At 34.5% G+C, this 13928-nt stretch overlaps 1 protein-coding gene across 2 annotated transcripts in view; it reads left to right on the top strand.

The window, feature by feature from the left end:
- LOC5575992 (synaptotagmin-4) overlaps nucleotides 1-13928 on the top strand; it is a 63273-nt gene that overhangs the window by 40685 nt on the left and 8660 nt on the right. Inside the window, exon 2 of one of the 2 annotated variants that reach the window (XM_021849996.1) lies at nucleotides 222-888. In XM_021849996.1, coding sequence (XP_021705688.1) covers nucleotides 222-888 — 667 coding nt within the window. The remainder of the gene's footprint in view (nucleotides 1-221; nucleotides 889-13928) is intronic. The other variant, XM_021849997.1, reaches the window with a different exon arrangement.

Consider the following 13928-nt stretch of genomic DNA (forward strand, 5'->3'; position numbering starts at 1 on the left):
CTCAATGTTGACTACATATTGTGCAGTATCTTTCTTTCACTTTACAAAACTTGTCTAGAGTACAAAAGGTCTCCAGAAAATAAAAAATCCCACGATTGTATCAATGAACTGCAAAGCGTCTCTAATCCCACCCATAAAGAGCCTTCCGTGACACCCTCATGTATGCAAAGATTAGATCTTCCGACTCAACAACCGACAATCGTTCCTATTTATGTATGTAGATTATGTCGTTTTGGTTTCAGTGGTGCCAGCAGTTTTGGGATTGACAGCGGCCGCCATCCTGGCAGTGACGGCCTGTTTCTGTGCCCGACGGATTCGACGTCAGAAAAAGAAGGCCGGTCATGAAGTTTCCTCGCTACCATTCCAGCCACCGAGACCACCAAGGGCCGTTCGCTCTCCAAGTGGACAACCCCCGCAATATCTGAAGAAATCGCCTTCTCCAACGGGTATCAAACCCCCACCTGGCGGTCATCTACCGGCACAATCTCCCACTGAGCAGAGTTGCATTCCGACGAACGCCACCGCTCCCATAACGACGACCACCACCAAATACAGCGAGGAGAATGAGCTGACACCCAAAAAGGTTCAGCTGGAACCGAAATCACCAGACGTCGACCATTTGGATGGCAACGAAAACGAAACCGAATACGGAAAGCTGGGTTCCATTGTCTTTAAGCTCCGGTATTTGGCCGACCGTAGCGCTCTGGTTGTATCCGTAGTTCGCTGCCGGGGATTACCGGGAAAAAATCATGGGTCCACCACCACCGATCTGACCGCCCTGCCAGCTGGTCCCTTGTGCAACGGAAATGGCAATGTCAAGCAGTCGGCAACCGATCCATATGTCAAGCTGCAATTACTCCCGGATAAACAACACAAGGTCAAAACCAGGTAAGTAATTTAATTAGGGACCGACGAATTACACCGGGCGACAAAATCAAAAACGTTTTTCACGCACTCTGACCATTTGGAAAGGATTCAATAGATTTTGATCCGCTGATATTTCAAACTTTTATGCTTCATAACCATTTGTAAGCATCTGCTCACCGAAATACATGCCACAAATTTAATATAATTCTGAATTAGAATTTTTTTTAAAGTTTAGTTCCCATATTTTCAAAGAAATTGAAATTTCTGTTAAACATCTTTAATTCTCTACTCTGTCTTTTAAAATCTTGGCACGGATTTTATTGAATACAATAAAGGGCACAGTGAATAATGCCCTATCAAATTTCAACTCAAAAGAAAAAAATATGGTTTTATTTCACATTGATCCATATTGTTTGATAATTTATTTTGCTCGGAAATAATCAATTTTAATTCCGCACTTCAATTATATAATGGCTTTTGGATGAACATTGTTTCGCTTGATAACGATTACTTTATTATTTAATGTTCTATAAATAAAATTAATATCTGAGATTTCTTTTTACAAACCACATAATTCCGTGAAATACACATTTTTAAGCTTCAAATCGGTAAATTTTAGTCCTTTTTTTTAAATTGAGCATAATTTGTTTTAATTGAACATAGCTAAGCTTTATAAAGTCATCCATTTTTTTATGGTGACGTGGATTCAATGGATAAATAAATTTCATTGCTGTAGAATTTTGTGTCTTATCTTTTTGTAAGTATTATGATGTATGTATGTCGCTGAATTTCAAAAAATATGATAAAAGGATAGAAGAGCCAATCTTAAAGGTCATTATATTTTCAAATCTCTCAAATTTAAAATTCAACTTGTTGAAGAGAAACCTGATACTGAATGGATTTTGATAAAAATTCTGAGTGGATTCTGATAAAAATCCTTGTAGGATTTTGAAGAAAATCCACAGGAGATTCTGATGAGAATCCTTATAGGAGTCTGATAAGAATACTGATAGGATTCTAATGGGAAACCTGAAACATTTTGAGAATTCTGAAAGGATCCTGAGAATTCTGGAAGGATACTGATGAGAATCCGGGTAGGATTCTGATATGAATCCGGGTTGGATTCTCATGAGAAATCAGGTAGGATTCTGATGAGAATTCTGATGAGAATTCTGAGAGGATTCCGATGAAAATCCTGATAGGATTCTGATGAGAATCCTGGGAGTATTCTGATGAGAAATCTGAAAGGAATCTGATGAGAATCTGAAGAGGATTCTCATGGGAGAATCCTGTGAGAATTCTTATGAGAATACTAAGAACAATCTTGAAAGGATTCTGATAAGAATACTGAGAGGATTCTGAAAATAATTCTGATAGCATTCTGATAAGTTTTTTTTATAGGATTCAGAAGAGAATACTGAAAGGATTCTGATTAAAATCCTGAGAGAATTTTGATGAGAATCCATAAAGAATTTTAGTTAGAATCTTGAGAGGATTCTGATGAGAATCCTGGTAGAATTTTTATAAGAATCCTGAGAGAATTCTCAGGGGTCGTCTATAAACCACGTGGTCATTATTGGGGGAGGAGGGGGAGTCTGCCAATGAAATTTTGAAATTTTTGTAAGAAGAAATGAGAGGGGGATGGGGGGGTTAAATTGAAGAAAAATAGTCCAGGTGGTCAATGAACAGCCCCTTATGAGAATCGAGAGGTTTTTGATGCGTATCCAGAGAGGAATTTGATGCATTTCTTTAGAGAATTCTGATGAGAATCCTTAGAGGATCTGATAGGAATCCTGAGAGGATTTTGATGAATATACTGAGAGAAAACTGTTGAGAATTCCGAGAGGATTTTGATGAGAATTCTGAGAGGGTTCTGATGAGAATCCTGATAGGGTTTTGATGAGAACCCTGAGAGAATTCTGATTAGAAACCTGAGAGGATTCTGATTAGAATACTGAGAAGATTCTGATGAGAATCTTGAAAAGATTCTGATGATAATTCTGAGATGATTCTGATGGGAATCCTGATGGGATTTTGATGAGAATCGGAGAGGATTTTGAAGCGTATCCTGAGAGAATTCTGATGAGTATCCAGAGAGGATTTTGATGAGTATCCGGAGAGATTTCTGATAAAAATCCTCATGAAAATCGTGAGAGAATTTTGATGAAAATCGTGAGAGAATTTTGATGAAAATACTGAGGGGATTTTCAAGAGAATCCTGAGAGGATTCTGATGAGCTTCTTGAGAGGATTTTGATGAGAATCCAGAGAGAATTTAATGCCTTTTGGTGAGAATTCTGATGAGAATCATCAGATAATTCTGATGAGAACCTTGAAAGAATTCTGAAGAGAAACCTTAGAGTATTCTAATAGGAATCCTGAGAGGATTTTGATGAATATCCTGAGAGAATTCTAATGAGATTCCCGAAAGGATTCTGATGAGAATCCTAAGAAGATTCTTATGAGAATCCTGAGAGGATTCTGATGAGACTCCGGAAAGGATTCTGATGAGAACTCTGAGGAGATTCTCATGAGAATCCTGAGAGGATTCTGATCAGCTTCTTGAGAGGATTTTGATGAGAATCCGGAGATGATTTGATGCATTTCGAAGAGAATTCTGATGAGAATCCTGAAAGAATTTTGATGAGAATCGTTAGAGGACTTTGATGAGTATCTTGAGAGAATTCTAATGACAATCATGAGAGGATTCTGATGAGAATTCTGAGAGGACTCTGTTGTGAATCCGAAGAGGATTCTGAAGGGAATTTGGATAGAGTGCTGATGAGAATTCTGATGAAAATCCTTACAGAATTTTGATGAGAATCCTTAGAGGTTTCTGATAACAATCCTGAGAGAATTTTGATCAGTATCCTGAGAGAATCCTGAGAGGATTCTGATGAGAATCCTGAGAGGATTCTGAGAGAATTCTAATGAGAATCGTGATAGTATCCTGTTGTGAATCCGGAGAGGATTATGATGGGAATTTGGATAGAGTTCTGATGAGTATCCTGAGAGGATTTTGATGAGAAGCTTCTGATGAGAGCCTTGAGAGGATTCTGATTATAATTCTGAGAGGATTCTGATGGGAATTTGGAGAGAGTTCTGATGAGAATTCTTCAAGAATTCTGATTATAATCCTGAGAGAATTCTTATGAGTATTCTGAGAGAATCCTGAGAAGATTCTAATAGGAATCATGAGAAAATTCTAGTGAGAACTCAGAGAGTATTTTGATGAAAATCATGAGAGGATTCTGATGAGAATTCTGAGAGTTTCCCGATGCGAATCCGGAGAGGATTCTGATGGAAATTTGGAGAGTGTTCTAAAAGGATTCTGATGATAATCCTGATAGGGTTCTGATGAGAATCTTGAGAGGGTTCTGATGAGAATCATGAGAGGATTCTGATAAAAATCCTGAGAGGATTCTTATGAGAATCTTTAGACGATTCTGTTGACAACCCTGAGAGAATTCTTATGATAATCATTATAGGATTCTGATGGAAATCGTTATAGGATTCTGATAAGAATCCTGAGAAGACTCTGGTGAGAATTCTGAGAGGATTCTGATCAGAATCCTGAGAGGATTCAAAAGAGATCCCTAAAAGGATTCAGAAGAGAATCCTAAAAGGATTCAGATGAAAATCCTTATTGGATTCTGATGAGAATCCTCAGACGATTCTGATGAAAATCCTGAGTGGATCCTGATGTGAATTCTTTTGAAAAACCTGAGAGGATTCTTACAAGAGACCTGAAAGGATTCTGGTGAGTATCCTGAGATCATTATTATGAGAACCTTGAAAGGATTCAGAGTACAATCCTGTGATTATTCTAATAAAATCCTGTCATGATGGATTTTGCTAAGAGTCCTGAGGATTTGTTTTATTAGAATCTTGATAAGATTTGGTGAGAATCATGCGAGAGCTCTGAAGTAGATTTTAAAAAAAGCCTGACGAGAATTTTTACTGAACCCAAAAAAAATTTGTAAAAGAATTTTTTGATGGTTATTTAAGAAAAGCATCACGATAGCAATCTTGTAGGAAAAGCGACGTGAACTCGGAGGATTTGTATTCAAAATATTGAAGAGATTCTTATTAAATTATTTTGAGACTACTCTGATGAGAATGGAGGAATTATTTTTAGCATCTTGTGAAAATCAGAATAGTATTAGAATAGCTTTAGATTTGTAGCAAATCATTGCAGGCTTATTGTGGAATAATTACCAATTTTTCGAGCGATCTATTGCAAGCTTTGGAGAAGTCCACGATGAGATGGATTTGGAAAATGGCACTTCTCTTACTAAAATTGGAATCCAAAAAGGTTCTGTAAATTTTCTATCAACGAATTCGATTCTGAAATTGCCACCTATATCTACAATCTCCATAATACCATAAGTAAAATCTCACTGTGCCAGTTTAATTTGACATTTATCATATGATAATAATGTATGATTTTTTATTATGTGTGCATAGGATAGCCCAAACTCTGCCACAAATAGTGTTAAATAATGGGATTTTCTATTTTTAGAAATTGATCCTTTCAGAATAAACCAATACACAACAGTCCGATTCGACGTTTAGCTGGAAAAAAGTGTTTTCTCTGTTCTCGTCGATTTGAGACGTATATTGTTTCCAGAGAAATTGTTCATAATTGAGGTAAGCATCTCCTTAAATAAAAAAAGAGTGATGATTTAATTATGATTCAAAAGTTTTTGTTTGTGAACATCTGTGGTTACACTCTCCCACGAAATTTTAGAAAACATTTTTAGAAACAACTCTATCGAATACACTTTTGATATAACTCAGTGTTTCCCAAACTTTTTCGACTTTCGCCCCCTTGAGGCAGATGGATTTTTGGAATCGCCCCCCTGATTTAGTTTTGAAATATTTGCATCGATAACTTCATTTTTCTAAAGTTTTGATCGATATATTACCTGAAGTATATCGAAGCTTGGTTAAGTAATCAAGATAACTAGTGTAAAAATGTCAAAAATAAGTGTCAAAAATAATGCTTCAAATTGTATACACCAGAAAATTACCTATACTGGTACCGAAAGGACGCCATTTACCGCTCATTTAATGTCATTTTACCATGTTAAACTCTGTCAAAAATCCGTTTTTAAACATTTTACACAACTTTTTGCGTTATACGTATTACGCAAGTTAGAACATTTGTGGAAAAAAAATAGAAATGTGACAAATTTACAATGGTACCGATATTATTCGGCAATGATACAAGTTTATGGCGCCCATTATCCATAATGATACAGTGAAACCTCCATGAGTCGATATTGAAGGGACCATCGAGTCATGGAACAACAAACCTTTTGAAAGCTGTTTCAAGAAACCATCATAGTAACCATGACATTTTGTTTCTAGTATGGTTCCATGAGTCGATATCGAGTCATGGAACATCGACTCATGGAGGTATCACTGTACTTCCATAATCTATCCATAATATTACTAGCCTATGTGTATTACAGGCTTACTGGCTGTACTCGAATAGATTTTTTAATTATAAAAAAAACAGATTTTTAACTTTCAATACGGAGGTTTCAATACGATATTTTTTCAAATCTATTTTTAGTTGCCTAATTTTTTCGGTAATGAGTGGCTATAACGTTGGCTTTTGTCGGTTAAATTTTCTGAAATTCGTTCTTAAAATAGTTTGTAATCTAACTAATGATTAAATGACGGTTACAAAATATCAAAACAAGTTTTGTTGAAAACTTTACTTGTGATGACCCGGATGTCAATAATTGTAACATTAGCTGTCCAATTCTAAAATTTCCGTAGAATTATTAAAAACAATAACTTCAAAATCATTTCTGAAAACATCTTATAATTGTCACATATTTGTGACTTCAATAACTCTGTCAATGTATGTGACTTCAAATAGATAACGTACATCTGAATGCAATATCTTTTGAGAAAATTTCTTCAATTCAATTCACAAACGCTTTGAAAAACTAAATACATATCAAATATAGTTCGTCATTGGCATTGTTCGTCCAATATATGTGTATTGAGATTACAAAATGGAAGATGTACAATCAATAGAGGAAAATGGTGTAATCCACTAGTTGAGTATAATCCTCTATTAAATTGAGTGTCTTTTCCAAATGTTATAAATCATTATTTTCAGTTTCTCTCACTTTCGCCCCCTTTCTAGTTTTTTCGCCCCCCAAATTTCATTTTACAAATTTTCGCCCCCTGGACGCGAAAATCGCCCCCAAGGGGGCGAATTCGCTCACTTTGGGAATCACTGATCTAACTCTTCAAATTGATTTTGAAAGTTTTAACTTAGGGTGGACCTGAAAAATCAGTTATTTTGATCTTACTTTTTTATTTTCATTTTTACGCGAATGCGGTCTTCGGAAAAGTTGTAGAGGAAGTAATGATACACATAATTGTAATTCTTGTGATTTTGAAGTAATAACTCATGGAGTTTGTTTGATATTTTTTCTGTCGTCGGTTTTCCAAACGCCATACATTAGGGAACTATTTCTATAAAAACTGTAATTTTGTAAATTGAGAAAATTTACTTATAATATTCTTAAGGAAAACTTGAAATTCGCTTGTAATTTGCAACTTATCGGCGTGCTGCCTTTAGCAAAATTGTAGGTTTTAACTATGATTCGGGCCTTCCTTAGCCGAGTGGTTAGAGTTCGCGGCTACAAAGCAAAGCCATACTGAAGGTGTCTGGGTTCGATTCCCGGTCGGTCCAGGATATTTTCGTAATGAAAAATTTCCTTGACTTCCCTGGGCATAGAGTATCATCGTAATGCCAAGAAGAAGAAGAAGAAGAAGAACTACGATTTGTATACAGTGCATTGAGTAGACTACAATTTAAAATCGATATTTCTCAAAATTCAAATAATTTTGAAACATGGGTTCTTCAGTAAAGTTGTTCTGGAGGTAGAACGCTATTTGAAGGTACCACATTAATTTCAGAATTTGACCGCTAGATGGCAGTAAATATTTTACTTTTGTTATTCAGATATCTCCTGACTACTTGGAAAAATAGCGTCTTTGGCAAAATTGTTCAGTAGCTCAAGGGCTATCATTATCATCTCCAATTTCAAAACTTGAATAGAGATAGCCTCGAATTACTGAACAACTCTGCCGAAGGCGCCATGTTTCTAAGTGATCAGGCTCCTGAGAAATTTGCAAAACAAAACATGTGTGCAAGCTAGCGGTACCTGGTGAATTACGAAACTGAATAGTCTCTACTGAACAACTTTGTTGAAGATGTTTTTTTGTATTCAATCTAGATCGCGAGTTATTTCATGCTGAATATAAAAAACCAAGGATGACTACTCGCGTTACAAAAATTCGCTCGACTACCGAAAGGCTAAATCCTATTTTCCTGAAATCTGTACCTATTACGAAAGTTCTGAAAACTGATTCGAAGTCAGCGGGCCCAAATCGATTGAATCCATTACAAAATTTCAAAGTGCTAGAACCAGTGTAGCCTAGTGTTATTATTCCTTCCGCCGAATGAGCAGAGCAGCTTTAATTAATTTAACCTTAAATCCCTCATTTTCCCATCTCTTAACTTTGTATGAAGATGGCTTGATCCGAGCACGTTACACAAGAAGCTGACAATTTTCCGTTACGTTAGCCAGCTTCTCAACCCTAAAAATAGTTTCTTGTCGGATGACTCTTGTTCTGATAACTGGAAGTGACTTCCTTCTGGTTGAGATGCTCGAGTTTTTTTTTCGTGCTACGGTGGGAAGGAAGCAGCAAAAAAGTTGAAGTAGACAACCGTGCCACGTTTTTTCCCCCGAACAGGGGTGGGACAGAGGTGGAAAACGAGTTCACGTAACGGAACCTGTCAAAGGATATTCGCCTCATCTTAGCACCGTGGATGGGGCGATACTCGAAGTGATAAGGATACGTGTCCGGTCCGATCTGGATGTGGTGCAGAAAGGTGCCACTAAATAGGTGCTTCATGGGACAGCGAAAAGAGCCATGTAGCACTATAGTGAAGAAGTGCTGATAAACTATAACATACAAAGTTTTTCGGAGCTGCTGAAATGGATTATCTGAAAATTGAAATTTAAATTTTTGGCGGATGTTGCTGACGTGAAGCAGAGCAACTTTATCAGATTTTCACTACCATTAGGTTAACGAAACATTACAACATATTATTATATAATTTATGAAGAAATGCTTTTTGATGTATGTATTGTACAATTTGCTGGATAGATTTTTTAAAAGATTAAGCAGAGGTATCATTCCTTATGAATTCCTATTAGAAACTTGTAGAGGATTTCATAATTATAATAATGCGTATCTAAGATTGCATGTGTTTTGAAGGAGTTCCCGAAATTCCTTGAAAAAATCTTTGCTGAACTCCTAGGCGTGTGGCTGTCAAAACATAACAGAATCAATGGTCCTCTTCTGTATTCCACATTGAACTCTGAAAGTAAAACAGATTCCTCCTTTATAAAAATCGAAAAGGTGTAAAAGAATTTAAAGATAAATCTAATGAATGAATTCCTAACGAAATTGACAGATATCTAGAAAAATATCCTCTAACTTTAATAACTCTTGAACATCATCAAATTAAATCCATATGTTTATTTCCAAACTTATTCTTTATAAGAATTCTTGCTGGAATCTTTGGTATGATATCTAGATGAAGACTTGTAAATGAGTAAATAGAGTAAAAAAAAAGATTTCATTCGGAGTTTATTTTACCCAATAAACTACGTAAACCATTTTTAGAAAACATACATGTTTTTGTAGATTAAAATTCAAATCTATATCATGTTATTTTTTTGAACAAAAATTGCAAAAAGCAGGATCGTAATGGAAATTTCCTTGAATTCCCTGGGCATAAAGTGTCATCGTACTTGCCATACGATATACGAATGCAAAAATGGCAACTTTGGCAAAGAAATCTCTCAGTTAATTACTGTGGAAGTGCTCGGAGGAACACTAAGCTGAGAAGCAGGCTCTGTCCCAGTGAGGACGTCAATGCCAAGAAAAAGAAAAAAAAGAACATTTATGATTGCAAAGAAATATTCAAAGAAATAATAATTTATTTTTTTCAACATAAAATTGATAAGAAAGAATTAAAGAAGTTAAGTAAATATGTTTGAGAAGTGATGGAAATTTTTGTTTGTACTCAAAATTCATTTCACCTAAGTATTAAAGAAAAACCTTCTATCATGACCCTTTTTTTCCTTTGAATAAAAATTCAAAATGAGAACATCTATTTTTTCGTTTTTAACTAACTGATAGAAATGAGTTTATCATATTTTAGTTAAAAATGTAATTTTTGGTTACGCTCAACATTTATTATACTTTAAAAACTATGCAAATCTTATTTTACAATTTGCATGCCTCTATATAAAAGTCTAAGGCGGTGATATGTAGTTGTTTGACATTTATTTGGTTGCAGAAGTCAAGTTAACATAAATGAGTACAAATATTAATTTTAATTAACACTTAAAATTTGTATTATCATGGAAATTACGAAAAAAATATTTCTTGAGACTGTTTGCCTATAAATCAAAATTCAAATTGCTAACATTAAGTCATTTTGACATACATTGCTTTATATCAGTTTAATAGAACATATTCGAAAATTAGTAACCACACAAAAAATACTTCAAAAAAATATGCATATCACAGTTTTAGGTGAAATAAATGTTGAGTGTAATAACAATTTGTTTTACTTCTCAGACATGTCTACTTAACTTCTACAATCAATTTGATGTTAAAAACTGACATATCCTCACTTTGAATATTTTTTCAACCAGCATTAATGTTTATTCGACATGGTTTCACGTAGGTTTCTGAGTCAACTAAATTTTGAGTATAATCAAACATTTTTGTTACTTCTCACACATGTTTACTTGACTTCTACAATTGATTTAATATTAAAAAATAAGCACTATCGCTTTAAGTTTTTTTACAGGCAATCTAGCAGGCATTAAAGTTTATAAAATAGGGATTTCCGTAGTTTTTTTATCTAAAATAAAATTTGAGTGTTATTGAAAACTTCTATTTCTACGCAAACATGTTAACCTGGCTTCTACATTCAAATCAATATCAAACAACTACAAACTGCTTCAGATTTTTCAAGTGAAGATTCAAAAACTGAGGTTTTCATTGATTTTAAGTCAAACAGTCGTCCTTGTTAACTTAACTGCAGTGAAGAAATTTATGTCGGAAAAATTTATGTCATCTCTTTGAATTTTGCTTTACAGTCAAACAGGCTCTTGAAACAGGGTTTTTTCATATATTCTTAGGCGAAATAAATTTTGAGTGTAATAAAAAAAAATATTCCCTATTTAACATGTTAACCTCTACGCTCAATTTTATGCTGGAAACACAATGCCTTAAATATATCTTCACAGGCAAAATGTTTATGTAACAGGTTTTACGAAGTTTCTCAGGTAAAATAAAATTTGAGTTTTAATAAAAAAATTGTTAACTTGACTTTGATAAATAATTTTATGTTGAAAAACATAACATAATATCTCTTTGAATTTTGATTTAAAGGCAATTTATTTATGAAGCAGAGTTTTACGTAGTTTCTTTGGTAAAATACATTTTGAGTGTAATCAAAAATGTGGATTTCTACTCAAACATGTAAACCTAAGTTCTATAAGTAAATTTATTTCGAAAAAGCTAGGAGCTATCGCTTTACATTTATATTTACAGGCAAACAAGCTCATGAAATAAGGTTTCTCGTAGTTACTTAGGCTAAGAAATTTAAGTGTTATCAGAAAATGTCTATTTCTTCTTAAACATGTTCATTTAACTTCCATAAGCAAGTTCATGTCAAAGAAACCACTTGTCATTGCTTTGGATTTTTAATTATAGGCAGACATACTCATAAAATTGAGTTTTTAACAGTTTCTTAGGTAAAATAAATTTTTAGTGTAATCAGAAGCTTCTTTTCTTATTCAAACATCTCGACTTGACTTTTGCAATTAATTTAAAGGCGAAAAAAGTACATGCCATTGCTTTGAATTTTAAGCTCCAGTTCAAAAAGGGTTTTTTTGTAATTTTTCAGATAAATTAATTGTTGAGTGTTTTCAAAATGGTGTATCTTTATTAAAATTTATCAAGTTCACTTCGACAATCAACGGTATGAAGAAAGAACTACATGTCATAGCTATGAATTTCGATTTACAGGCAAACGGGACCAAGAAATAGGGCATACCACTTAAAAACCTTATATTTATGTGTAATATTTTTTTTTTCTTTGAAAGGCATGACTATAGGCATTTAAATGGTGGAAGAAAATCAAAAATCGGTTTGCTCATTATAAAATTATGATGTTTTGAAGTTTTTGAGCCCTTTTTTAATGGAAGCCCCTTTTTACTGTTTTTCGTCGCTACGACCATGTTGAGTATTTTTCATTTGAAGATCTGCACTAGAAGGGCCGAATTGTGAAACAAAATCGAAAATTGATTGCATAGCGGCACTGAAATATTATTTTATAGGTTTAGTAAACATTCCAAATAGGAGCCCGTTCGATATTTTCCCTTGCAATGCTGGTCTTGAATGTTTCCAGCGGTGAAATAAAATTATAATATTTTTGCCTGATGGCATATCTCAGCCAGCTCTGAACCCTTGTAACGCTGTTTTTTAGGAAGACATATTTTCACACCCCCTCAAGACTCTTCGTTCCTTGCTACAACTATGTACAATATTTTTATTTAGCAGTTGAAGAGTCAAGCTTTATGACTGTGAAAGGAGATTTGCAATCGAATGACTAGTTCTAGAGTAATGGCTGTTCAAAAATCTGTGTAACGCTAATTTTTAGCACCGTTTTGTGACAGTTAATGAAGCTCAAAATGTTCATTTAGGAACATAGAGAACAAGTGCGAAATTACTAACAATCCTAAAAGATCAACATGGAAACTTATGAAACTTCTGAAAATTACTGAACCATTTCATGGAAGAACATATCAAGGAATTCTTGGATTAAAATTATAATTCTTGAAAACAAATTCTAGCGAAAGGCACGGAAGATGTTTTTATTTAATAAACGGTATTGGTGAATAGAAGCATTGCTTGTGGAACTTTTGAAGAGATTTCTAAAATATTTCTTCAGGGATTCTACAGAGGAAATTTCTGGAAGAATTAAAAACTTGAAAAAATTGAGGAATTGAATTGAATTGAATACTACTGAGTGTAATTAGCTACAACCATGATTTTTGTGGTGGATTTTGCATTCGTAACACTAGAACAAGTTAGACCCACCGCCGAAAAAAAAACTGACATTGAAAGTATGTTCCGAGTGCAAACAAAAATACCCAAACGAAAACAACAAGCATCACTCAATTCTAGAAATTCAATTATATAGCGACTGGCAAAATAGGAGAATTCTCAAAACCACGTCCACTCCCACATATTCGGAATGACATTGCAGCAATTCAACCCACGGGATGTAATGACTTCAAAGCTGTAGCACAGCATGAATGAAAGCATACACCGTAACTGCACTGATGAATGGCGAGATTTATCCAAACCTTGATATTGCTTTGAAGTCGCACTGACAACAAAGAGGAACATTTTCCCTCAGTTTGACCAACTTTTAAGTCGTACAGAACTATACACACATAACTGCAGAGGGGTAATCCATCTTGAAAAGTTGGTATGCCACCGATGCTCCATAATATTTATCTGCAACAAACAGCTGTGAGGCATTGTGGGTTGAAAAAGGTACGTTCATCTCAGGTTCTGCAGGACTTATTTTTAGAATCCCTCCTATAATGGATAACCCTCGTCGGAATTCTTCAGATGGATGCCTCCGCAGATCACCGAACGAATAACAAACAGTTTTGATTTGGTCGGTTCGTTAGCTTATCGAAATGGATTGAGAATGGAGAATTCCTTTTAGGAATGCATTGTTCAATTCATACGCAATGGAAGATACTTTCGATCAAAAATAGGGGCGGGTTGTGTGGGAATACATAGATAAATATAAATCGGACGCGTTTGGATTCTAGATGATTTTACAAATTTAGAAGACTAAATATATACCATTGATTTTTTTGCGAGCAGATACGAATTTTTCTTTCATATTTATGTATCTTG

The sequence above is a fragment of the Aedes aegypti genome, chromosome 3, assembly GCF_002204515.2.
Source record: "Aedes aegypti strain LVP_AGWG chromosome 3, AaegL5.0 Primary Assembly, whole genome shotgun sequence".
Lineage (NCBI taxonomy): Eukaryota > Metazoa > Arthropoda > Insecta > Diptera > Culicidae > Aedes > Aedes aegypti.